The 27,405-nt window shown below is 38.4% G+C and overlaps 1 protein-coding gene across 4 annotated transcripts in view; it reads right to left on the reverse strand.

Annotated features, from left to right (window-relative positions):
• Nucleotides 1–296: 296 nt before the first annotated feature.
• The window catches only part of EBF2 (EBF transcription factor 2), a 124,225-nt gene continuing 97,116 nt past the window's right edge, over nt 297–27,405 (reverse strand). The window contains exons 8-17 of one of the 4 annotated variants that reach the window (XM_040346108.1): nt 25,638–25,779; nt 20,114–20,244; nt 17,618–17,744; nt 14,111–14,199; nt 13,402–13,467; nt 13,130–13,304; nt 12,403–12,588; nt 10,833–11,000; nt 9,453–9,538; nt 297–2,426 (exon numbers count right to left, since the gene is read on the reverse strand). In XM_040346108.1, coding sequence (XP_040202042.1) covers nt 2,421–2,426; nt 9,453–9,538; nt 10,833–11,000; nt 12,403–12,588; nt 13,130–13,304; nt 13,402–13,467; nt 14,111–14,199; nt 17,618–17,744; nt 20,114–20,244; nt 25,638–25,779 — 1,176 coding nt within the window. In that variant the 3' untranslated portion in view covers nt 297–2,420. The remainder of the gene's footprint in view (nt 2,427–9,452; nt 9,539–10,832; nt 11,001–12,402; nt 12,589–13,129; nt 13,305–13,401; nt 13,468–14,110; nt 14,200–17,617; nt 17,745–20,113; nt 20,245–25,637; nt 25,780–27,405) is intronic. The other 3 variants (XM_040346109.1, XM_040346111.1, XM_040346110.1) reach the window with 3 other exon arrangements.

Here is a 27,405-nt window from a genome sequence, read left to right on the forward strand (position 1 = left end):
CTCCAGAGCAGAAGAATGAGCAGAAGATCTGCTAACTTCTATAATCCAATCACGTATAAGCAAATATTTACATTTGTTTTTGTTTGTTTTTTTGCCTTTTCCTTGCATGTGATTGGGTATTCTTTGCAAAGTAAAGCTTTACCTCATTTACAAAGCTTTGGAGCAACTACACTTTGCAAAGTGCACAGTCTATTTGACTTTAGTGAATCAACCCCTAAATGTCATCCAGTTAGGGCTTGGATGTACTTGAAGTACAGATAGATAGATATTTGTATTGCAAACCACAAAAAGCTGGATGTATTACAACCCGGTTAATTTTTTATTGTTTTTTTTTAGCAATTTGTTGCATTTTTGCCAGTAGTACTAAAAAGGCAATGTGCCACATTAAAAATGGGTGTCCAGGAGTCAAACATAGTATACTGAACACCGCTTAAATATAAACTGACAGCACTGTGGCATACAAAATAGGTTTAGTTATCTCAACAAAAGCAAGTGTGACTACTACATGTTAGTTAAATGAAGTAGATAATTTGATTAGTTTCTATTTCCCACTGTGGATGTCACAAACTATAACTGCATCTGGCCTGTTGCTTATACATTCCTCCACAACTGCCTGTCTGAGCAAGGTAGTTCCAGTTCTCAGATTGCATGCCAGTGTGTGGCAAATACATGCCAATATGTGCATAACTTTGCAAGGTGAGTTTAGAGCTGAAAACTCTGGTTATTTAAAAAAAAAAATGCCTACTGAGCCAATCAGGTTCTGCTTCATGCACATGTGTTGAGAAAAAGGATGACGTCAATATTGTGCTGCTGTTGTTTAATGTTTGCAAGCTAGAGGTGTTAAGCCGGCCATAGACTGTTCGTATCTCAGACAGTTCAGCAGGGGCCGAGTTTCAAACCATCTATAGGCAGGCTAATTGATTGACCAATCAACTTGGGCACAACCAGCCTGTCGGAATTTTGCAATGGGTGGCTCCCCCTGCCAGAAGAATACAATAGCTCCATGGGGTGGGGGATCAAGTCATTTTCTTTCCTGCATTCCATAGTTGCAGGAAAGAAAATCGCTCCATCTATGGCCAGCTTTAGACCATGTTTTCTTCAACAAGTTGAGATTTAGAGTCCAGTTGTGCCGTGTTGAGACAGTACAAGGATCACAGATTTACAAACCCTTGGGGTTAAACATTTCCCACGTTTGTATTTGAATTTTGTATTTCTTTAAATCCTAGGAGTTCAGCTTTAAAGTGGGAAATTGATCTGACCCTTTTAGAAATATTAAAATATTGGAAGGTAAAAAATAACCGATCTTTCAACAGTTGGTTCCTGTCATATAGTTCCATGTGACCATTGACAAATAAAACATTGAAATCATGGGCCCTAACTATGTACGATGTTTGTGTGATTGCCTAATAATATCCATACTATAACCCTGTTAAGACAATAAAATAAAGGGCATCTTTATAAATATACTTGAAAATACTCCTATCCTCTTGCCTCAACCCTATAATGCTTGACCACTGGTGTAGAACATTGAACATCTGGGTCCCCTTTCTAGAGATCTATGCCTAGGGCTACTGCTTCTGTTGTAAGCCACCACTGTGTGTGACCATCCATCACCCACTAGAGGAGGCTTAGGCAGATGAAAACCATGTTGTTAAATATTTCAAATGACAATTGTACATTTATACGTTGTAACTTGAGACAAGGTAGCAGTATGAGTAGCCAAGCCCAGCATTGATCAGAATTGGACCTAGACGCATGCAAGGTCCTTAATGTGTATTATCTGTGAGACCATGTCTCCCATCACCCATTTTATCATTTATTAATATGTTGATCTTTTGTCCTAATTCTAAATACAATAAGTTACAAGTTTATTCAATTAAATAATGTAAAACATATTAAACATTAAAAAATGTAAGCATTTAAGCAGACACATACAGCAAAGGAAGCAGATTATCCTTGAAGATAAAGGATGCAGAGTCCTCCCTGCCGATACCCTGTTCAGTCCCTTTCGTAATTTTTTTTTTTTTTTTTTTATGATCGTCCCAAGGCGCAAACATAAAATCGGTATCAGAAAAAGTTGGCTGAAAATAGAAATAGTTTTTTTCCTACAAAGAAGAAAAAAAAAAAAGTATCCAAAATATTCCATGTAGTTGTCTGATGAAATCCCAGCGCTGTACAGGATTCAGTATAGTGTGTTCTCCACCAATCAAACGTGAGAAGCATATTTCCTCAAAGGCCTCCTCTCCCTGGTATGTTGGTGGTGGATCTCTATAGATACAGACAAGATCCTGGCTTTGTAGATCCAATTCCAGACATGGACCCTGCCATCACACACAATGTCTTGTTTTTTTTTTATCTTCACTTCTGATACATATACAAACAGTTCAGTCTGTTTCACATAGGAGGGACTACCAAACCCGTCATAGCTAAAGACAAAAAGAAGAATAAAAGAGTGTCAGGGATTAAATGTGTAATGGTAACAGAATATAATAATAATAATAATAATAATAATAATAATAATAATAATAATAAAAAAAAAATCTTAAAAAGAATTGGAACATTGTGAACATTAATATGATCTTCAGTAATGTGTATAAAACAAATGGCTGTGTTGTTGTATATAATTTCAGTCTTTCATTTATTTTAAACTAACTAACATCATTCTGGCAGTGAGTATTTGTATTACTGTCTGTAACATTACTAAGAAGATTTTCCAATATTTCCTGTCTCTGTGTCACCAAAACAAAAAATTACAGCTTGGGGAATGGGCAGTTGTCACTGGTACAGGAAGGCACGGAGCACAGAACAATAAGGCTGGATTCAAATCTAAATTTTTTGTGTTTTTTTTCATTTTGCAGATCTGCACTACAGAACGTGTTCCATAGGAAACCATGGTAAATGGACTGTAGTGCAAATCTGCAAAATGCAAAAAGCACCAAAAATGCATAGGTGTGAATCCAGCCGAAGATTATGCAATTTTGAAGGCACAGGCAACCAGCAGCAGTAAATTAGTTGTGATTTTTGAAAGTCCTTGTCTTCCAACTTTGTGATTTATTTTTTAAAGCTGAACTGTAGGCAACATTTCAAAGTTGTGGATAGAATTTGGTTGGGTTTCTTATTATTGTCTATTTCCTCATTAAGGAGAACATTTCTTCTAAAGCCTCGTACACACGACCGAGTTTCTCAGCAAAAAACAGCAAGAAACTTGCTGTTTTTTTTTTTTTTTTTGCCGAGGAAACCGGTCGTGTGTACATTTTTCGACGAGGAACTCGTCGAGCCAAAAAGAAAGCATTTTCTCTTTTTCCTCGACGGGAATGGTGAAAATTGGCTCGCCGAGTTCCTCGACAGCCTCACAAGGAACTCGATGAGCAAAACGATGTGTTTCGCCCTTCTAGTTCCTCGGCCGTGTGTACGAGGCTTGACTTTCTGTCCCAAGGTAAAGGCAATACACACCACTGTCTCCAGAACTAGTGTTTTTATTAGAGGGTATCTCCTCTACTATTTTGGTGGCCTCTATAACATTTTACACTTCCAATTACTTTCTTACCCAAATAAAAATAAAAAATAAAACAGAGAAACAGACAGCAAAAAAAAAAATACTCCTTTCTCACTCTATCCTTTGAGTGGAGTTTCATTTCTATAGTCTGGATTACATTCCACTGTTGACACTCCCAAAGGGAAAGTTTTCAATGTGTTTCATAATGGGACTGCTGTTTAATTTTCTTGTAGTTTAGGTTTTTGTTCAGTAACTAGAAACCATAGACTGTTTATATGTCATGTATTTGAATCTATTTGTGCAAAAATCTTTTGCTGGTAACATGTTTGCAAAGGCCAAGGTCTGCTACATGTTAAATATATTAGAAAACACCTAGCAGACCTAGCAGTTGCTCGAAGTTCCTTCTACTAAGCAGGCTGTATTGCTACAGGGATGGCTTTAGGTAGAGTTAACTGATAACTATCTCTAAGTTGATTTCATTTTAGTGGGCAGATGGGGGAAGCTCCGAGAACCAACGTTAATGGTTTTCAAAGAGCTGAGGAGCAAAGCATGGAAAGTAGACATGCGTACAGATAGAGATTCACCGAGTGGGATGAAAAAGTAAGAATGGACATCAGGGAATCGGTAACCAACCAAACTGGTACCATATCATATGACAGGGTCTCCTGACTAAAGCCATGGACACTCCTAGATGGCATTGTGAGCCACAGAAAAATCCAGGTGTGGTATTAGAGGTCCTAGAGCAGCCTTTCTAATCCTTTTTAACATTAAGGAACCCTTGAAATAACTTTTCAGTCTAAGGAAATCCTTTTCAATAATTATTATATCTACAGCTAACGAAGAATGCTCCTTAGGTCCCTTTCACATTTACGGATTCCGTGAGGATCCGTACATGTCTCATCCGCTTGCTCAGCAGGGATCGCTCCGTTGATCCCCACTGAGCCGGCAGATGACAGGGCGGTCCCCGTACACTGTGCAGGGACCGCCCTGTCAGATCTCCGCTCTCCCCTATGGGGGGATCGAATGAACATGGACCGTCTGTCCGTATTCACCTGATCCGATCCCCAGACGGATGGAAAAATAGGATTTTCCTCCGTCTGCAAAATCAGACCATAGTGGGGACGATGAGATCGGGTGTCAGCGGATGTTCATCCGCTGACACCCGCTATCCCATAGGGATACATGTATGTCCGTATTTCATCCAAAAATGGATGGATGAAATACGGACATACTGTCGGCTGGTGTGAAAGGGCCCTTATGTTTGTGGTCATTGGGAAGAATCTCCCCTTACAGATAGCTAAAAATGTATTTATTTCAATGGTTACTCAACTGGGAGACAGGAATTGCTCATAGCCTAAGGATGCCTGAGAAGCCTCTGAAGGAACCCTGGTTAGGAAAGGCTGCCTTATGCCCCATACACACAATCTGATTTATCGTCGGAAAAACCTTTGATGGTTTTTCTGACGGAATTCCACTCAAGCTTGGCTTGCATACACACAGTCACACAAAAGTTCTCTGAACTTTCGACCGTCAAGAATGCGGTCACATACAACACTACTACGAGCCGAGAAAATTAAGTTCAATGCTTCCGAGCATGCGTCGAATTGTTTCCGAGCATGAGTCGAAATTGCTACAGATGATCGGAATTTCCAATCAGAATTCTCAAACTTTTGTTGGTGGAAATTCCAACAGCAAAAGTCTGATGGAGCCTACACACGGTATTTCCGTTCAAAAGCTCACATCGAACTTTTGCTGTCAGAAAATCCGATCGTGTGTACGGGGCGTTAGAATTTGAGTGAATCCTAGTGTACACTCATTTAGCCTCCATCTGTCTAAGTCCTCCATGTATTAAAGATGTACATGGGGAACATTTCAATCACACGCCAGTCTGGTCATGTAAGTAACTGATCTCCGGTGTGTGCATTGTTTACAACAGGCTTTTTCAGCATGCCATGGATCACAAATGCAGACACTTATCACAGAATAATGTTGTGCTGCCCTTTGCAGATGTCTGCTCGAGGCTCACTGTCCCTGACAAGTCACAGGAATGGCAGTCATAGCAACACGTATTCACACAGGCTTTGCTGCATCTGAGGTGTAATACAGGCTGGTTTCCTGCCTGGCTCCTCATCTCTCCTCTGCCCTACAGTGTGTTGGCTGAATGGCTGCCAGCGCAGGGATGAGGGGACATCCCTGGGGTATGAGGGAGACCTTTCCGAGGCCAGTGCTGACAGACTGGGCCTGGGAGTGAAACAAGATCCCTGGGTATTCCCCAGCCCCTGCAGCGATCAAGTTACCATTGTAGCATTTAACGGTTTAACTGCTAGAACGCATATATACCTTACTATATACCCTGAGGCCTCTCTACTTTATGAAAAACAAATATTGAAGCATTATTACAAAACTAGTGAAAGCTAAAAAAATGCACATCTTCTGTGAAAAAAATATAATACTTTACTAACTAGGTATAATATAAAATGGCAGGAAATTCATAATTGTGCATTATAGATAATACACACTGTGAAAAACAACATATGTAATTTAGGGGGGAAAATTTTATATGCCGAATTGCCCAATTTTTTATGTCTTCTGTTGCTTTTCCTTTTCATAACATTTTGTATTGAGATACATACAGGATCTTTTGATTAACGTCTTTGCGACTTTTGGGAAAGAGATTTTATCTGTCTCAAGGAGGAGTTTATGTGTATTTAAAAACAATCTTGGCTAGATTGAGAAAGAATTTACGTTGGCATATCTATTTATACGCAGCGTAAATTCAAAGCTGCGCCTGCGTATCTTCTTTCTGTATTCAGAAAGCAAGATACGCTGAAATTAGGCTAAGATCTGACTGGCTTAAGTCTCTTACGCCGTCGTATCTTAGTTGCATATTTACGCTGGCCTCTAGGTGGCGCTTCCGTCAATTTACGCAAGGAATATGCTAATTAGGTAGATACGCCGATTCAGAAACGTACGTCCGCCCGGCGCATTTTTTTACGTCGTTTACGTTAGGCTTTTTCCGGCGTAAAGTTACCCCTGCTATATGAGGCGTATCCTATGTTAAGTATGGACGTCGGGCCAGCGTCAAATTTTCCGTCTATTACATCGTTTGCGTAAGTCGTTCGCGAATAGGGCTGTACGTAAGTTACGTTCACGTCTAAAGCATTGACGATTTGCGGCGTAATTTCGAGCATGCGCACTGGGATTCTTTCACGGACGGTGCATGCGCCGTTCGTAAAAAACGTCAAATACGTGGGGTCATAAGTAATTTAAATAAAACACGCCCACATGATCCACATTTGAATTAGGCAGGCTTACGCCGGGCCACATACGATATGCCGCCGTAACTTAGGGCGCAAGTTCTTTATGAATCCGAAACTTGCGCCCTAAGTTATGACGGCGTAACGTATCTGAGATACGTTACGCCCGCAGAAAATTACGCCGGGCTATCTGAATCTAGCCCTATCTGTTTTCAGAACACCTTCATAAAATAGTGACTTTTCCCACTAAATCCAAGCAGGTCTGATCTTTCAATTTCTGGCCTGTGTTTGGGAAAATAAAGGATTTCATTTGATTCTGTTGGCGCCAATGTGTTTTCTAACTATTAGTATTTGGTTTACAGAGTTAAAAATTGGAAAACAAAAAACATAGCTGTTTTTAGTTTAATCAAAGATTCCTTTAGTTTAAAAAAATATATCTGATTGATTACTATGGGAAACAGCTTTACGTTCTGTCCCAGATGTGTTTGTAGCCATATGCATAGGGTAGCCTCATTGACCTAAAGCAGAACTCTACTCTCCCATCAACATTGATTATTTTTAATTCTCATGCTTCTAGCATTAGTAAATGGATAAGAAAGCATGCCATATTTTACTGTTTTTACATTTCTTTAGTTACTTCCTGGTTTCTTGCCTAGGCAAATGATGAAGGAGTCTTCAGGGGGGGAGAAGGGGTTTTCTCAGCTAAGCACACTCTCCTGCATGTATGCTTGAACTAAGGGCAGATGGATTCCAGGAAGTTGGGTCTCTTTCACACTGAGATGCTTGAAAAACTGCCAGTAAAACACTGAGCGCTTTCGAAGAGCTTTTCAGGTGCTTTTTAAGAGCTTTCAATTATATTCAATGGAGAGGGGTGTTTTTCCCAGCTCTGTCAGCGCACTGCCCCAGTGTGAAAGCATTCAGTGATTCTAATGGTAATACGTTTTCGTAAGCTTTTCAGGCACTTTTTTTAGCGTGAAAGAGCCTGAAAAGCGCCTCAGGCCTCGTACACACGACTGAGGAACTCGTCGTAAAAGATGAAACATCTTTTTCCTCAACGAGTTCCTTGTTAGGCTTGTCGAGAATCTTGACAAGCTTTCTTTGCGTACACACTGTCAAAACAAAATCTTGTTGTTCTCAAACGTGGTGATGGCACTATAAAGGGGAAGTTTGATTCCACTGGTGCCACCCTTCTGAGCATGTGCGGGTTTTCTAAGCATACACACGACCGTGTTTCTCGTCGAAAACCAGCCCGACGAGGAACACAACGAGGAAATTGAGACTCCCGACGAGGAAAAAGAGAACATCGGACGTGTTCTTGATGAAAAACATACACATGACCGTTTTCCTGGGCAAAAAAGCACTGCCACCAAGTTTCTTGATGGATTCTGTCGAGGAAAACGGTCGTGTGTACGAGGCCTCAGTGTGAAAGTGGTCTAAATGCTACAATATTATTTTGCCCTTACTTAAGATGGCCATGGCCAGAAATGCGAGGGAGTGTTTTTCAAAGTGATTTCTCAACACAATAATGCCTAGAGACATTAATGGATGGGGGAGTTTGCTTTGAATATTGAAAATGAATTACATTAAATGAGTTTTTGGTTTGTGGTGCTCAGATGCAGTGAAGATCCACTTTAACATGTAACTATAAGTTTGCATATATTTGAACAGAGGCTGGGAGATTGAGGCCTGGTTTACACCTATGCATTTTTTTGTGCAGTTTCAGTTTTTCAGAAACACAATACAGTGCTTTTTGCATTTTGCAGATTTCCACTACAGAACGTGTTCCATAGAAAACCATCTTAAATGGACTGTAGTGCAAATCTGCAAAATGCAAAAAGTGCTAAAATGCACAGGCGTGAATCCAGCCTAAAAACTTTTGAGCAATAACCTAAAGCCACCAATCAGAAATCATCCCTCGTATATAGCTCTCTTATGTCATAAAATGTAAAATCTAGTTGCTAGGGGATATTAGATGTCATTCATGTTAGCACTACTTGTGTTATAAGTTAACATATTTTTACAAATCTTATCATGGAAAAGGATGCAGAGGAGAAGAATAGTCACTTTGTGCCTGTATGTGATAGTGCTGCATTGCCCAAGCTGTATATGAAATTTTATGACTGGTCCTGTCTGCTTCTACACTCCAGTCAAGCAGAACACTGCAGCTCCATGCTGTGAACCCTGCAGAGATTTCCCAGCAGCCTCTGTACTCTATGTTCTGACAGGCCTAAGTCCCAGTGGAAGAGGGACTTCAGAGCTCCGACATAACTAGTGGGGGCTGCAAAACACTCGGGACGGCTCCCAGAAAGACATACTCGGTATGAGTACAACCAATAAATTCACTATTCATAATGCAATTCCTACATTTTATCCAAAACAAATTCTAATGTGACATTTATAAGAATCCTATTAAAATAAAAAGTGCAATTCAAGTGGCATAAAGATATGTACAAAAGTGTGGGTTTCCTCTGGGTAATCCGGTTTCCTCTCACATTCCAAAAACATGCTGGTTGGTTAATTGGCTCCTGTCAAAATTGGCCCTAGTATGTGTATGTATGAATGTGACTTAGGGACTTTAGTTTGTAAGCTCCTTTACGGCAGGGACTGATGTAAATGTATAATAAATATTTAAAGCACTACGTAACTTGATGGCGCTATATAAGAACCTGTAATAAATAAATAAATAAATAAAAGAGCACCTCTTGTGTTCGGTGATGTTGAATTGTTGAATTGTTGGGTTCAAACCAGGGACCGCCAAGGACCTTATCTGTTTCTAGCTTGTATGCTAGATAACATAAGAGATAATGGGTAATTGAAAATTCAGTCCATTTTTTAAACATTTTTTTATCAGTTTCTAGTCAACAAAGTGAGCTGAGGGCCCCACTCAGACAAATTGTGGCTTTTTTAATACATTCTTTATCTTGGTCTGTGGTTCCCTGCATTTCCTAATCTGTGTCCCCTGCTATTAATGGCGTTATTGTTGGTGGTTCCCCGCCATTCCTGGTTTGTGGGCATACTGTGCACTTTGTAGTGTTTGGACAGAACTGCCCAATGGTCTGTTCATATTTACATTAGGCACAGATTGGCACCAGTTCACCTGAATTTTGGCTTGTAGTACACTGGCCAAACTTGCCAGCAGTCCTAAGGTGCAAATTTTGTTTGATTATCTCTATTCCTAATTCTACATATGTGTAGGTTACATTGCAAATTGATTCTATAGTATGGCAGGTGGAGAGAAAGATGGATCTTATATGATAAGCCTTGCTTGAGTAGGAAGTGGTATGAATGCTGATCAAGCACTCTTTAAGGGGTTGCATAATATTTTGCTAGTTATATGAAAACTGAATTAACAGTTTTGGTATTATGATTAAAATAAATTGCAGGCTCCATCACATATCTCTTTCTGCCTTAACAAACAAACTATTGTATCATCAAACAGATAATCCATTTAGAAATTGTTTATCTATCTACTTACTAATTCAAATATATTTTTGTGTCATCTATAGTAGATCTTAGAATTAGAGAAAGAAAGTTAGAAAACAACTCTCTAATGGGGCACCTACAGGAATAAAAACTTAGGTAGGAAGGAGTTAGAACCTCTGTAAGGTTTTAAAAGTACATACAATAGGTTTCACTTGTTCTGCTAGGTTATGGTATGCCTTTAGGCCTTCCCTGATGTCCCCTGGCTGAGCTTTCTCAGAGGAAAATTCTGTAGACTTCTTCCCCCAGGGGACGTGCCATGGCTTGTAGTGCTCCCTTTTCCCATCTCCATAGGCACAAATCTGCACTATAACATCTTAATAAGATTTATTTACCAACACTAATTGATTGTTTAAACACTAGGTGTGTTACTTTAATCACATGCTAGCTTTGCTTTTATTATCAACATTAAGAAGCGGTAGATATTGCAGGTGACGCCTCCACTTTCATTTTTCGCAAATTTTCATGTATGGTGTAAGCCCCCTACTAGTAAATAGCTTGTTTAACTAAAAGGTTTTCAACAGTTTACCAAAAACAACATGTACCACATTATATTTCAGATTGTTGGGTGTGCACTTAAACATCCAATGTGTCCTCACCTCTAAAACCATTACCATTACCGCTGGAACAGGCTGGAGATGGGGAACCCTGCGGTCGAATGACTGGAGCAAAGGCACTCTTCTGTTTCATGGAGGGGAAGACGGAGGAGGAGAAAGGCAGTATGGATGAACTTCCAGATGATCCCACGGGTGGGCTGGAGGGCATAACTGCAATGCAAGTATGGGCACAGTCAGACTGAGAATAAGTCAATGTTGAAATCTAGACTGTGCTCTTAGTAGACAAATCTTGGTCTTGCTGGTGGTCTAGGCCCTTAGGTCTAGGTTAAGTCAAATAGGTGAGGGCCCAGTTACAACAGTATAGGTCTATGCACAAAAGACTAAATCTGCCCATATGTCTAGCCAGATAAGTTTTAAGTTTAAACAAGATCTAAGCAGAGATCAATGCAGATATGTCCACCTTCAGACAGGGGTAGAGGCATACAAGTCTAAGTATAGGCAGAGGCCCACGTACATAGTTTTGCCTGTAGGCAGAGGTGTAGCACATAGGTCCCAGTGCATGCAGACATCACAACTCATAAATCAAGTTTGAGGCAGAGGTCTAGACACAAATCTAGGTAAAAGACCTAGGCATACATAGAGGTCTATAGGTCAATAGGTCTAGATCGAGTTTTGGGCACACAACTCTGTCTCCAAACAGATGCCTAGGCACATAGATCTAAATAAATGTAAAAGTCTAAGTAGGTGCAAAGTTTTAGTTCTAGGCAAAGGTCTCAGCACATATTTTTAGTTCAAGACAGGTTTCTTGAAAAGTGTCTGTATTGCCCATACTAGTCAGTAAACACACACATTTTATTGTGTGACTTGCTCTAGAAAAACAATGCTTAGAATCTTAGGCCTCGTACACACGATAGGATAGCCAGAGGACAACGGTCTGAAGGACTGTTTTCATTAGTCCAAACCGATCGTGTGTAGGCCCCATAGCTAATTTAACCTTCGATCAAAAAAATCAGAACTTGCTTTAAAATTGAACTGATGGACGCCTAACCGATAGGTCAAAAACCGATCGTTAGTATGCAAAAGCATTGGTTAAAAACCCGCTCATGCTCAGAATCAAGTCGACGCATGCTTGGAAGCATTGAATTTCTTTTTTTACAGCACGTCGTTGTGTTTTACGTCACCGCGTTCTGACACGATCGTTTTTTTAACTGATGGTGTTTACGCATGACGGACCATCAGTCAGCATCATCGGTTAACCTATGAGAACGGTCCTTCGGACCATTCTCATCGGATGGACTGATCGTGTGTACGAGGCCTTACTGTTGGCATGGACAACGCAGACATCTTCCTTGTTCATCAAGTCATGTTCTCAATTTTACTCATTTTAAGCAGTGGAGCTAATGTATGAAAACTGGAGCAAAGAAAGTGTAAACATACACTCGATATTGCTGAACCTGACTGGTTAATGTGGGCAGCACTTTCAGTATCCCCTTCACTAGTTTTCATAAATGAGCCCAAATGAAATTGGAAATTGGAAAAACCTGGTGTACACACACACACACACCTTATAATTACAAAATACACAGTGAAGATTGAGAAATAAAGTACTTACTGCCATAGGGTGATGTAGTGGGAGAGCCGTTGATGAACCCTGGAGATCCCGGGACACCCAAGTTTGACATGGGAACGTTACTGTAACCGTTCATGCTGTTGCTTGGAGTGCTGTAGTTAGACTGTTGGGGAGTGGAACTGGTGGAATAGCCACGTGGGGAGATGCTGCTTGTATTCCGAATATATCCTGGATACAATAGACAAACATATAGAAATATAAAAAAATAAAATAATCATCTATAACCATTATAGTTTATTTTTTTTACTTGCAGGAGGCTGCAGTGGTGTTGAAAAAGGCCTTAGAGGTGTGCATAAAATGTATGACAGTTCTAGAACATGCAAAATGAGAATGGGTGTACATAGTTATGTTTTCTTCTCTTTCAAGGTTGTGCTTAGTTGGGAGCCTTGAAGTGGGGGCAGGGGGGCATTTAGCAACAGCAATAGGAATTCACATACTGGGGTTGAACAAGCACAGCTAACTGAAGGCAAGATAATAGTTTGAGGCACCAAGCAGGTATCCCATTTCCTTGTGCTATATAAGGTTGTAGTATTGTATGTTGGACTGCAGTAAACCTTAAAAAGGCCTGGTTTTGGTATGTTACTGTTCTTTCCTTTAATAAATAAATGGCACCAATGGCCTTTGATGAGAGAAACAGACAACGCCTCATGGAGCCTGGGTACATATAAAAAAAGTGACAAAGACAAGTGTTACATAATACATTACTCACCCTGGTTATTGGCCTGTGAGTCTGAAATTGTAACTCCAAGCTGTCCCCCATAGGAGTTGAGTCCCATCATGCCACCGTGAACAGGGGAGCTGGACAAGGTAGGAAGCTGATTGTGGTTTCGGGGGACACTGTACAGAGCCTCAGCAATGTCTGCAGCCCTCTTCAGAATGATGTCCTTTTCATAAGAAGAAAAAGTTGTAATTGGAGAGCAAAATATAGAAAACGTACTAATAGATTTCTATGTAGACCCAAATCAGGTATTGAAGAATTACCTGGTTATTATGGGGGGTTCCATATAACGCCTCCACCAAATCCGCTGCTCTCTTAAGTAACATTTCCTTGAAAACACAACCAACAGAAAAAAGTAAGCTAAAAGGTTTCCTGGAGTGAAAATTAGTACATATTTCCTTTACCCCCCTCTGTAAAACTGGCCATTTGCGGGCCAAATTTTTTGTATTATATTAACACTGTTTTTGCAGTTATGCAATAATTTCAGCACAATGTGACACTGGATTGTACTGCAAACAACCCCACTGGTTGTAATTATTGAATTCTTCTAAGGAGAGATTATTGAATAGAAATAATTTGGTGGTCCACATTACCATATCATACACTGTAGTGAAAGGGTTGCCCCCAAAACACTGAATTTTACTTGTGTATTTCAACTTGTGTATTTCAGGAGACATATCGTCTCCTGAACTGTATATTGCTAGCTATTCCTGGTTCCTAAGAGACCACAGTTAAAAGTTTTACAGTTCTTCTGACCTATTCAATAAAGATGATGATGTATACAAAATAAAATAAGACTATGCAAATCAATCAGAACTCCTCAGCTATAAGTAATCTGCAATGTAATTGGTTGTTGTACTTTGTAAATACCATTGCCCTACTGCTTTACTAAATAAAGACATTTGTATTAATATTATACTGAGGGTAGTAGTAAGTTACAGAATTACAAAAGTTCATATTTGCTGATCTCACCTTTGCCAACCTTTCTGGGTCACCAGGATGTCTGGGGATCACCTTCTGTAACCTCTGGAAGCCATAGTCAATGGTGGGTTCGTTTAATGCTAAATGAAAGGAAATCTGATTAGTGGTGTCCAGCACGGAGGGTGATTTTTAGAAAGTATAGCCATGAGATGTTTTTAAGTGTGACCATAAAATAGACTGGTGATTATACCTGTGTTGACCGTAACAGCTTCAAGCCTACCAGTTCAGTGGTCAGATTTTCACGTTTGAGTCTTTTAAGTGGTTTCTGATAAACTTGTAATGCCGCGTACACACGATCGGTCCATCCGATGAGAACGGTCTGATGGACCGTTTTCATCGGTTAACCGATGAAGCTGACTGATGGTCAGTCGTGCCTACACACCATCGGTTAAAAAAAGGATTGTGTCAGAACCTGGTGACGTAAAACACAACGACGTGCTGAACAAAACGAAGTTCAATGCTTCCAAGCATGCGTCGACTTGATTCTGAGCATGCGTGGATTTTTAACCGATGGTCGTGCCTACTAACGATCGTTTTTTTTCTATCGGTTAGGTATCCATCGGTTAAATTTAAAACAAGATTGCTTTTTTTAACCTATGGATTGCAAGATTGCTTTTTTTAACCTATGGATAAATAACCGATGGGGCCCAAACACGATCGGTTTGGTCCGATGAAAATGATCCATCAGACCGTTCTCATCGGTTTGACCGATCGTGTGTACGCGGCATTAGTTGATTCAGCTACAAAATGTTAAAATCTAGATCTAGTGCAGCTTCTGTTGGATACTCAGTTTATTCCTATTGAAAATTTTGGGTGATCAGATAAGCTTGCCATGTAGCTGAGACGGAGAAGCTATGACTCTGGCTTTATTGTGGATCTGTGATCCTCGGAAGAAAGTTATCAGCAATTGCATAGTCATTTGGTGCACAGAAAGTCTATTTTTTCATTCTTTGTGGCTGTTAAGTCTAAATATTTAAATAGATTTTTTTGAGCCAAGCGTTCAGATTTAATAAGTCTCACTACCAATAAAAGGGCTCAATGATGGTTCTTTACAGAACATTTTGAGATGTGCCATTAACTTAACCTGTCCATATCTCTAGAGCAATTGATCATTTTCACAGATGTTTTATGCCTTTTTCATCATATTCTCCATCTGAATGTTAATTTATATTTTTTAATTTTTCTTAATTGTCTGGATGACATTGTCTTTGAGCTCTGTCACTGTGTACATTTATACAAATCTTTAGATTGTAAGCTCTGCAGACTGTCACCTGTTTTAGATAAAGTCATTTTACCCCCCGACTGCTGCCACTAATTTTCTCAGAAAATCAGTATCAGAACATACTGTAACCTCCGCTCCTTGTTTATCTAAGAAAAACATCCTCAAATTAAATGAACAGAGAAGGTCACATCCCCACAGAAACTGCATTTCTATTTACTTTTTATTAAGTAATTAGAAGGAACATGAATTTTAATATAACAGGAACCAGACAAGAGGGAATTTAATAGAAAATCTAAGACTTGAAGGAAAAAAAAAATGTAACGTTGGCTAAACTTAGACTTTCCCCTATCCCACTGGGTATGTTTAAGCAGTTTAATAATACACTTTCAGCTGCCACTGAATCTCAAACCCCAAATGAATTAAGCTGGATGTGATTTGGTATAGTCCTGGGATAGAGGTAATGTGGAAGAGGCTCTATATCACATTATGTCCCAGCTCTGTTTACTGACACCTACTGCACCTTGCAAATGGATGTAAAATGGATTTTTAGAATAATTGTTTTTCTTTATAGAATATAGTGAACCCTTTGGGAGCCCAGTGTTCTCACTCATAATGGGCAGCAATGGTTATAATTTGTCACTAAAGTAAGGTGTGAAATGTCTGCTATTTGCGCTTGGTGATTCTTGCAAAGTGTGATTCATTATTTATGGATTTAAATTTAGATTACCACACATTTTCTGTTCTAGCAATATTATCTGCATCATGATTCTATAGCCTTTGTTGGTTCTTCAGAAGAGAACAGGTTATAGCTTAGTACTGGTCTGTACTGTGTTATTAAAACAATCTACTGTACATGGTTTATAAATAAATTAAATATCGATGTATATATAGATATATATAGATATATATCTAGATATATCTAGATATATAGATATAGATATATCTATATATATAGATCTATCTATATATATATATCTATCTATATATCTATAGATATTTATATATATTTATATAAAGTTTCAGGAATTTATCAAAAAGTGCTGTAAAATTAAATCAATATTTGGTGTGTCAATTTTAGTATTAAAGTAAAAAATAAATTAAAAAATCTTAATATAATGAACATTTTTAATGCTGCTTCTTAAGCCTCGTACACACGACCGAGTTTCTCGGCAAAAAACAGCAAGAAACTTGCTGTTTTTTTTTTTTTGCTGAGGAAACCGGTCGTGTGTACATTTTTCGATGAGGAAACTGTCGAGGAACTCGACGAGACAAAAAGAGAACATGTTTTCTTTTTCCTCGACGGGAATGGAGAACATTGGCACGTCGAGTTCCTCGACAGCCTAACAAGGAACTCGACGAGGAAAACGATGTGTTTCGCCCGTCGAGTTCCTCGGTCGTGTGTACGAGGCTTGACTATGGACACCTGAAAACCCCATCAGACTAATTTCCTGCATATGTGTTCGGCTTAAAATGGCATAAAACTATCCCCTATTTTGTAAACGCCAATCAATAAACGCTTAATGCGATTTTTTTTACCAAAAATATGTAGAAGAATATGTATCGGCCTAAACTGAGGAAGTATTTATTATAGCAAAAAGTAAAAAATATTGTATTTTTTTCAAAATTATCACTCTATTTTTGTTTATAGCGCAAAAAATAAAAACCGCAGAGGTGATCAAATACCATCAAAAGAAATCTCTATTTGTGGGGAAAAAAGGACGTCAATTTTGTTTGGGAGCCACGTTGCACAACCGCGCAATTGTCAGTTAAAGCGACGCAGTGCCGAATCGCAAAATGGGGCCTGGTCCTTTAGCTGCAAAATGGTCCGGGGCTAATGTTTAAGTGGTTAATGTTAAAAAATAATGCGATTTATTAATGTTGCTGCTTTAGTGTAATTTTTTTTTTAGATAGGTCTCTTTTAATCCTACAACAGAGATTGTAAAGTACAAATTGTTTTACTAGCACTCTAAAACATATGGGGGCAGATTTACTAAAACTGGAGCGTGCAAAATATGGTACAACCCTATAGAAACTAATCAGGTTTAATGCAAAGCTTAATTGAACAAGCTGACATTAGAAGCTCCAGTTTTAGAAAATCTCCCTCTCGGTCTAAAATATAGATGAAAGAATCCAACAGGGTGTGTTCCTAAAGGTAGATTCTTGGAAGTACTCCTATGCCTTAACATTTGATAGCAGGATCATGGACTGCTGTGATTATGGTTACCCCCTTAGGATAAGGATGGTAGAAATTCTCTCTGATCAGCAGTCACATTTACCTGTGTAAATAAACCTTCCAGGGGCTCCTTTGCAGAACTGTTTAGATTTGTAGGACAGGGTCACTTCTACGACTCCTGGAATGTGTCGTGGGGGCGTTTGTACCCGGATAGCATGTGGAGTGATCAACTGTGAGAATAAAAAGAGACAAAATAAGTAACTGAAGTGAATTTAATAAAATGCAGGTCTCAAAGTATATCTAAAGCCAATACCCCTCTTAGACAGTTGTTTTGGAAAAAGTATTACCACTAGAAATCTTTTCCTCAATTTATGTTCTAGTAACAACAACTAATTTTAGATTTTCCACTACTTTCAGTCCCAGTTATAATGGTTTCCAGGGCATACCGAGAGAGTAAATCTCCCTAATGGGGGACACGGACATAAAACCCAACAGAGTTTCTAATGTCCTACCATTTTATCCAAAACTAAAAAAATATACACTTTAGGGGCTGCCATACTAGTAACCTGAGATGAGAATGGAGACAAAAGACAAAAGTTCAGACATTTAATACATCACTGGATACATGTTCTTCTGGGTCAGTGTTGTAGTAGGTTTTGAAGCAATTATTGCCCCAAGTCTACACATTTTAGAATTAAAACTGTGTATCATCTTCCATATTTCTATCTATGCAGGTCCACTTTGAATATATCTCTGATTAAAATCACCATGGCCCACAGACACAAGACCACTGGTCTTCTATTATTGCTCTATTTCAGAATCCATCGTTAATGTCCATACCTCCCAACAATGTTTCCCTATTCTAAGACCCCAGAAAGGTTTAGGCATACAGCAAGCCGTATGGTCTAACGTAAGAACAGTTATATGTGTGGGGATCTAGGACTTTTAGAGGGTGTGTAATTATCACATTTTCTGGAATTAACACATATCAGAGATTTAGGAAAATTTCACTTTAAGCAATGTAATATCTTCTATTCAACCATTGCCTCAAAGTAGCCCTTAAAAAGCAGAGCTAGATATCCCTGTCTAGAGAATGCTTCTTGTTTGAATGTTCTAACCTGCACAACAAACATGACAAATCCAAGTTACTGTGCATGAACTGCACATATCATTAATGCTTTATATCCATGCAGATGAGTCTTTGGCACAGAAAATGGCTGATATATGTGAGAAATAGGAAATACATATAATGCTGTATAATCAGAATAGTCAATTTTTTATTTTGGAAGTGACTATATATATATATATATATATATATGTATATATATATATATATATATATATATATATATATATATAGTAAACATCTGGAAATAACTGATGAGTTCATCTTTAATTTTCTGGTTTCCAGCCAAGTATTCCACAGCTCAGTTTTTTTGCCACAGCTGCATCCTTGATATAGGTCAGACCTTGCAGTTCACCTTGAGATGTCATGTTATTTTCTATATTGGATGATCTGTTTCATTTTTAGACCACAATGCAATGAGTGACAGCACATACCAAATCAGCTTCTATTGACTATGCTCAGAATCCACTTTATAATGTAAAAATCTGTTCCATATCTGTAGAGTTTGTAATAGGTCACAGCTCAGGGGTATGAATGTAGCCAAAGAAAATCATGTGACTACTATGGGGACCAGCAAACTGTTTTTCTTAGTTTTGGATAACATGTAGAAAGGTTAGAACCCTTGTCAGATTTTTACTGATACCCGGGACTCTGTCTGTGTCACTGTTGCAGATTTCCCCCTACTTCTTTACTGCTGAGACCATTGTACACAGGACATGAAGGGAGGGTAAATATATATAACAGAGCCCAGGATAGCAGTAAAAACCTTCCCCACGCTATCGAAATCCCCAAAAAAGTTTTTGGCTGGACATACACTCTGTTTAATGGTTTTCCTGTGGGCCTCTTTACACATAAAAGCACTGAGCACTAGTTGCAGCTAAGTCGAAAAATACAAACATTAAAGAAGACAGCAGTCCATTTAGTGAAAAATAAATCCTTATTGCTTATTGAGTTGTCGGGTCACTGGCCATGTGCCAAAATTTAAAACATTAGGACTGCTCCTAATTGTAAGTTTGCTATAGTTGATTAGGTCTAAACCAGATAGAAAAAGGTCAGCTCCCATAATGCAGTAGAAGGTTCCCCATTGCTAACTATGTAAGTGCTCTCAGCAGAGGGGGTGAGGAATGACACAAATATTTTTCGGCTCCTTATGTGAAGCTCGGTTCTATACTTTGACTATCAACTTCTGCAACTTAAAGATGTGTAAGAACACATCTTCTTTGTTTCTAGGTAATGGACAAGATCATATGTTCCCTTATTAGCTGCCGCTTTGTCTTTATTTGGCTCCATCGATCCACCTATTAGTAGGTACATAATACAGACTTCAAAAGGATGTCCATGGTGAACCTTAAAAAATGCTTTTGCTGTGACTCTTTTTAAGACTATTATAAGCATCTACCCTGTAGACTATGACAACCAAGCAGATTTTGTTAGCGTGTGCACAATCTATCTAGGACATACCTATTCACTTACCTCACTCCAAACTAGCATTGTTCCAAACACCACTTGAAGACCATCAAAGAAATTGTCCCCAATGATGATGACCATAGCACCTCCTGTAGTCCAACCTTCACTTGGGCTTATGGCCTTGATGCAAGGTGTGGCTGTAGATAAATAAACAAATGTCATATTACTCAATGTTCTACCCAGCAATGTTTGCCATATCCCTAACATATCATCAAGAAAACATATGTGTTTTTGGAGATATGCATGTGTGTATGTCTGTTTATCTGTTTATAAGCTCAGAGCAAAAGATATAAAGCTGTCAATGTAAAGAAAATGAGTTCCTGGATACAAGTGACACATTGGAAGAAACAACAGTTATCCTCTTTTCAGCCTAATATTGGATAAGAACAGAAAATAGAAGCATTGCCTTTCAGTAAATGAAAATGTAATGTAAACTACAGGTGTACGTAAACCATAACAAACTTCTCTTATTTTCTCCTGTTTAATCTGTTAAGTACACTATTGAAAGCATTTTGTTTTATCAGTAAGCCAAAAAAATCCTGCTGATCCTGTCAGATATCTAGTGAGATCCTAAATTCCCATAGTGAGCTGATGGCTCTGCCTCTGTTATCAACCATATCTAGTTCACCTTTGTAAACCTCAGAACACCCCCAGCCTATTTTATGAAGACGAAGACAGGAGAAATATGTCCTGCCCTAGAGTGACAGCTCTTCTCCTCCATTGAAAAAGTACAGTGAGAGTTGTCACCCTAGGACAAAAAGTGTGTTACTGGCAGGATCACCAAGTGAAAATAAAGGGAAAAGAAGCCTGCAAAACGAAAATGAATGTAACCACGACGTCCAAGAATGGGTAATCTTCAATATATTTCATTCGTGTACTTGGGTTTACATACACTTTAATTCCATCCAAAACTGATTTTACTGTTGATGGACTGTTTTGATCATACTTCATGAGCTCTCTATGGCAGGTAGATCTCTCCTGACAATTTGGTTGTATCTTAAGAGCAGTAGCATCGCTCCACAAATCTCTAGTGTGCTCTGGGTAGGGTGGCATGGCTTAAATCAATACTAAACATGCAAATCACTAATCTGAAGAGTTTGCTCACCAGCTCCATGTCCCCCCCCTTAGGAAGAACTGGCAATTACTAGGAGAATTCACATCTGCACTGGGGTCCCTTCTGTGTTTATCTTTGGGAAGTGTAATTTTATATTTCATAACTTCATTTTACGTTTCCTTTTCACATTCTTTTTAAGGGCGTGTTCTGGCTAAAGTTTGGATTTCATTGCAGAATTGTGGATTATAACCAGACTTAAAAATACTTAACAGTCTGTCAGATAATGGAAAAAAATCATCATATAAGAAGCCAAAAAAACACAGATTTTATAGAGAAGACAGGCCATTGGTAATAGAAAACTCCGCTGTAACACTTGTATCACTTAGTGGAGTCTACACAGGTGACAGGAAGCTTGTTGTGTCCCTTAAGGCCTGTTTTCAAGGGGTAGAAGAGTGTTTGTTTTAAGAATAGATAGCAATAGTAGTGACACCCTAGTAACTTGTATGAGTGTGCAGGGGGGAAACAAAATCCAGGAAGTTCTATACCTTCCAAAATTGTATTTACACATAAAACATAAGCTTGTCCCAGCTGTTTAATCCACTGAAGCCCTTTTGAAAATATCCATTATTTGGATAAATCACTTGTGTCTTGTCTATTTCTCCCAATAGGTTATAAAGGGATTTCCAAGAAAAAAAAAAAGAAGCTATGTAACTGGGACCCCCAGTTATTTTACAGGGATATCTACTAGAACCCCTAACATTATATCTGGGTGAACAGTCAATTGGCCAGGGTAGAAATCCTATCCCAAACATGTTACACCAGATATGGCAGTCAAGGACTCCAGCTTGTGACTTTCCTTACTGTCCCTTTCCGTGAAGATTCAAAGTCGGTTGAGCCTGCTACTACTCTGTGCAAAACCTGCAGTTAGTTTACTCTGAAAGTAATTGGACCGTGCTTGCATGAGTGACCACCCATAAATCTGTATTGGAGTAACTATGCATACACATGAGGCTTCCAACCCCCCCAAAAGTGGAAATGTGTTTGGGCTGTGGACACTCAAATGTTTACATATTCTTAAAGCAAACATTGCATTTAAATAGCATGGTCCATTTATTGCACCCCCCCCCCCCATCTTAGTTTGCTGCACAAAAATGTTAAAAAACACTTGAGTGGGAAATAAAGTTAGTTAATACACCTACTTACTCCCAAAGTGCCTTGGCAAGGGTGACATCACCATCCATCAGGTGAGATCCTAGAGAATGGCAAGTAGCGATAATCTTGTGAGATGACACTACTGCAGTGATATGTGGAGTGCTCAGCATTGTCCAGGATCTCCTTGGAAGGATGGTGATGGTGATGTCACCCATTGCACTATGGAAGCCAGGAGAAAGGCAGGTATATTGGCTAACATGTTTTTTCATGTTTTTGTACCGCCGATAAAGCTGGTGAGAAGGTCCTGAGTGAAAAAGAGAACCATGCATAGAGTGACCTCCATAGCTATGTACACTGTGAAGAAATTCCTTCTCACTTACAGTTTCATTTCAGCAGCTCAGTTTACTCTGCTTCCCCTCTGAGCAGTGACTTCTAGCAGCCTTCTAATCCCTAATATAGAAATAGAGCACGTGTACAGGAAGATGGGGAGAGCAGTGTCCTGAGACTTGCCTTCAAGGCCTTTCCATCTTCTATTTTGAAATTTGAGGATTAATTACTCCACAGTGCTTTAAGCTGTTTTACTGTTCGAATATGAAAACATTTTAATGTCCAAAGCACACAATTCTTTTTAAATTGAAGTTTGGAATTCTAGGACCAAAAAAAAAAAAGATTTGTGTGCTTGGTCAGGCATCCTTTCACACAGAACAAAACACATTCATGGAGACTCCTTGGGTGACGGTCCTGTGTCTAAAGGTGTTATAGGTAGAATGTGATGATGTCATCACTCATCAAATGCAATGATGAACTAGCCATTTGTAGGTATGAATTGTTTGGTAATATAACTGGGTGGTATAACTATTAAAGGGGTCTTTGGGAAAAACAAATTGTAAAGTACCGGTAATTTAATATTCATACCAGAAATGACAGTTTGTTTCATTTGATATTTCACAAAAAAAATATGAAAACATCATATTTATTCAAAAAGAAAAGATTATTCAGCAAAGGACATTAACCCATTCAAATTTTATATTTTACTGCTCTTAATGCATTAATTAAATTGTGGTTAGATTCTATTGGTTAATACATTTTGTAAGTAATTGTTGCTGCTTGTTTTGCCTAGCTAAAGAAACCCTCTCAGTATGATCTTCAACAGAGTTTTTGAGATTCACAGCAGGTACGAAAAGAATCCTTGTTGGGTAGGTATTATCTGCATCTCCTATTTTATGTTTTTATGGCTTCTTCCCCTTCCATATGGGTAGGCCTCACAACTTCAAGTTCCATCAGGAGCCATAACCAGGCTCAATCTATCACTCGGTTTCCACCACTGACAGGGTCAAAGGTGCCTCAGATCTCTGGCGAGCTTCCAGAAATGAGCAGCCAGTCAATCAAGTCCAATCACTTTAACCAAAGCTGGACTCTATTCTAGCAAAGCACTCTGGGATTTATTTCCACCGTTTGACCGCCCGCTGGGGGAAAATTAACACCACACTAAATTCCTTACTGATTCAATCATTCTCTTCTAGTTCATTAATTCCTCACATGGGTAACACAGGACACGTAGAGAAAAAGCAACAGGAGCAGCCATAGAGAGATAATATTAAAAATAATATTTCGGTATTAATAATTCTCTCTAACTGGAAAAGCTACGCTGCTACAGCTTTGTAGCTCTATTTATAAAGTCTCTGGAGGTCCTATTTTAGGGTCAGCACTATATCATTTAATGAAGTATATTAACAGTAAATATGGGACAAAGTCATTAGTGTTTATATATAGTTAGTTTGTGTATATGAGGTATATTTTTTGTTTTTCTGACAAAGCAGGCACACGCATAAGGCTCTATTTTTTTAGTACAAACAAGTTAAGATATGATATTTTTAAGTAATTAAAAAAATGAAAATAGGTGCACAAAGCAGAGACAAGGACAAAACTTTTTTTTTTGTTTGTGGTTAGGCTAAGGGAGGGTTATAGACCCTGTCTGTTTTTTTTTTTGGTCATCCATTGTCCCATTGGGTAGATTTCCCAGGAGTGAGAGGAAATCCCCCCAAAGTGAAGGTAGTCACCATTTTCATCAGAAATAGTGTCCTCATTGGAAGATTTACCCTCTATTCCTGTTCTGCTGTTCCCTAAATGTTTGGGATTTTCTTTCACTTTCAGTGATAACAGTCAATAGGACAAATAGAGAGGGTGAATCTTCCTAATAGGGACACAGACAGCATTAACACGTTACATGTGTTCTAATCCCTAATCTAATCTAATCTATTTTATTTAAAATGAAAGAAAAAGTTTTTCCTTCAGTTATACTTTAGGCACACTCACTAAAGATGGTTAGTATATGTGTTCTGTTGTTTTTCTATTGGCCCGTACACACGATACGAATATCGTACGTCGGATCATACGACTTTTTTTGCTTAATAGTCGCAAGTAGAAATTGAATAGGTGACTAAAGTTATGAAAACCATTGTACGACAGGAAAAAAAATCGGAAGTGATGTCATGTGTTGTAATGTATTTGTATTGTATTTTCGGACCACAACTATACTGACTAAACGAAAATCTTACGTTCTGGTATCGTACGAGGAAAATTCTCGTGCTTGTCCGATCAAATAATATCGGATGAACTGTCATGATCGGCTCTTGAAAGTAGTGTACACACGATCCGAAAATCGTACGATATTCGGATCGTGTGTACGGGCCATAAGAATGATGGTTGTTGTTTCATATAAAAAGGTAAGTGATCTTGGTGCTCAGTGTATGTGGTTTTGAGGGATACATTTAAAAAAAAAAGTCTAAAAAGAGTAAAACAAGTTTGTCTAGATTAGACTAGGGGCGGAGTAAACCAAATAAATAAATAAAGGTATGTTCTAATTTAAGCTTTTGATGTGGGAATAAAAATCAACTCATTCTAATTTTAAAATGCGCTTTTGACTATTTTATGTCTTGATTTTTAAAAGTAATATCCATTCTTACTTATTTGCGTGACTGTTTACCACCTATGAAACCTGTAAAACTCCATAATCTGTAGTAAATATGTAAGTGTACAATATTCTATTCTAAAAGAAAAAATACTAAGAATAAATAATTACAAGTTGTGGGTTGTTTGAAATCTAAATGTATATCCTGTAAAAATGGAGAAAGTGGAAAATGTCTGTGCTGTCCATATCAACCGATAATATTCCATTTGATTTTACAACTGATGGTTACAAAATGAGTCAGCAACTAACTGGTTGAGGTGGGAACACCTCCACTTTCCACATCCCTCAATAAAATATGTGAATTAAGTTGCAGTTTAGTCTCTGGATGCAGATAAAGAAGGAGAAGGCCGTACCGTACTCCCGATAAGCGTCCGTACCTTCCATAGGGTCCAGTCGTTTTGCCCGCCTCCCATGCTTTGAGTTGTTATGAACAAACATGTTGTCTGACACGGCCAGGACATGTCCATCTACATTCACCGTGGTGGAGAGGACAACCTATGGATAGAGAAATGTTAGAAATGAAGTAGGATATATTGTAACACACTGACCATCCATCCACTCCTGCCACCTAAACCCTGAATAATGATTGACTCCCGCTTTTCCCACATCCTTTCTAAAACATACTCCTTTCTAAAACCATCCTTTCTAAAACAAATTAACAAGCAAAGTTAATGAAGAAGTCTTGAAGAAAACATACTAAAAAGGTATGATAAAGGAGAGTTCTTTTGTTTCAAACGGAGTTAAATTTTTACCTTGAACTCCGCATTAATATTAATATTATTAACCTATACAGGATTTTTAAAGTGCCAACAGTTTGTGTAGTACTTTACAATATAAAGGGAGAAAGTACAGTTACAATACAATACAAGAGGGTTAAACTCTATATAACTTATTTTTAAGACAATGTTAAAATCAAAACAAAAAGTTTGGATGTGTACTTTCCTAACTGACAATTTTTGACAATATTTTTTTTTTATTATTATTATTATTATTATTATTATTATTAATAACAGTTTTTCTTTCCCTTCATTTTATTTTCAGTTCCTCTGGTTAGTATTTATTTTGTCTGTAAACAACAAATAATTGACACAATATATAGTAGAAATATACCAAATGCTGACCATACACATACAGTAACTACAATAATTAAATATAACAATTGTTTTGATAAAAAAAAAAAAAGAACTGTTCCCCCCATTTACTATTTAAAGGAGCATTTGCACATTACGCATTAACCAGCAGATCTACTTTGAAAGCTTAGAAAGTAAGTTACAGTAAAATAATAAAACCCACTGTCAATGCTACGCTACTATAGCTAGTTATACCAAAGATTATAATGAAAAAAAAGCACCAATTTCTCACAAGCACATTCTCAGTCCCACATTCTCATGTTACTTTGTGTATATAGTAAATAGTTAATAACTGTAAAAATAAATAAACGTATTAAGCATTGTTTCAATGTGCTGCCATTCTGGCTCGAGTAGTGAGCCTCTAGGGTCTGAGGGTCAGACAAAGCCAGGCCCAGAAACACTACACAAGAGACCTGCTGACCTTGGGAAATCTTAACATCTTATCTAAACAGATCGAGGTCAGAGGGCCACTCTGCCACCTTAACTGCTTCCATGTTTCCTTGTGCTTGAGGTGTCAGTGTGTCCCTAAGATGTGACAGGAACCTGGGATGGGAACACAACACCACCAGCATAGCAAAGCTAGAATACATTTAAAGAGTAATAAAATGGCGAGCAAATAAAGTCAACTCTATGTAAATATATTGTAATTATTAAATGTTTCAGAAGTTAAAATCATGGTCACATATGGCGCCATCTCTCTCTCTCTCTCTCTCTCTATATATATATATTGTCAATAAATATTGTCAAAACCATTGAGACTCCGGCTTTTAAACGCACATGAACTTTAATGGCATCCCAGTCTGAAGCCTCGTACACACGACCGAGAAACTCGACGGGCGAAAAACATCGTTTTGCTTGTCGAGTTCCTTGTTAGGCTGTCGAGGATCTCGGTGAGCCAAATTTCTCCATTCCCGTTGAGGAAAAAGAAGACATGCTCTCTTTTTGGCTCGACGGGATCCTCGACAGTTTCCTCATCGAAAAGTGTACACAC

The sequence above is a fragment of the Rana temporaria genome, chromosome 3 (genome assembly GCF_905171775.1).
Source record: "Rana temporaria chromosome 3, aRanTem1.1, whole genome shotgun sequence".
Lineage (NCBI taxonomy): Eukaryota > Metazoa > Chordata > Amphibia > Anura > Ranidae > Rana > Rana temporaria.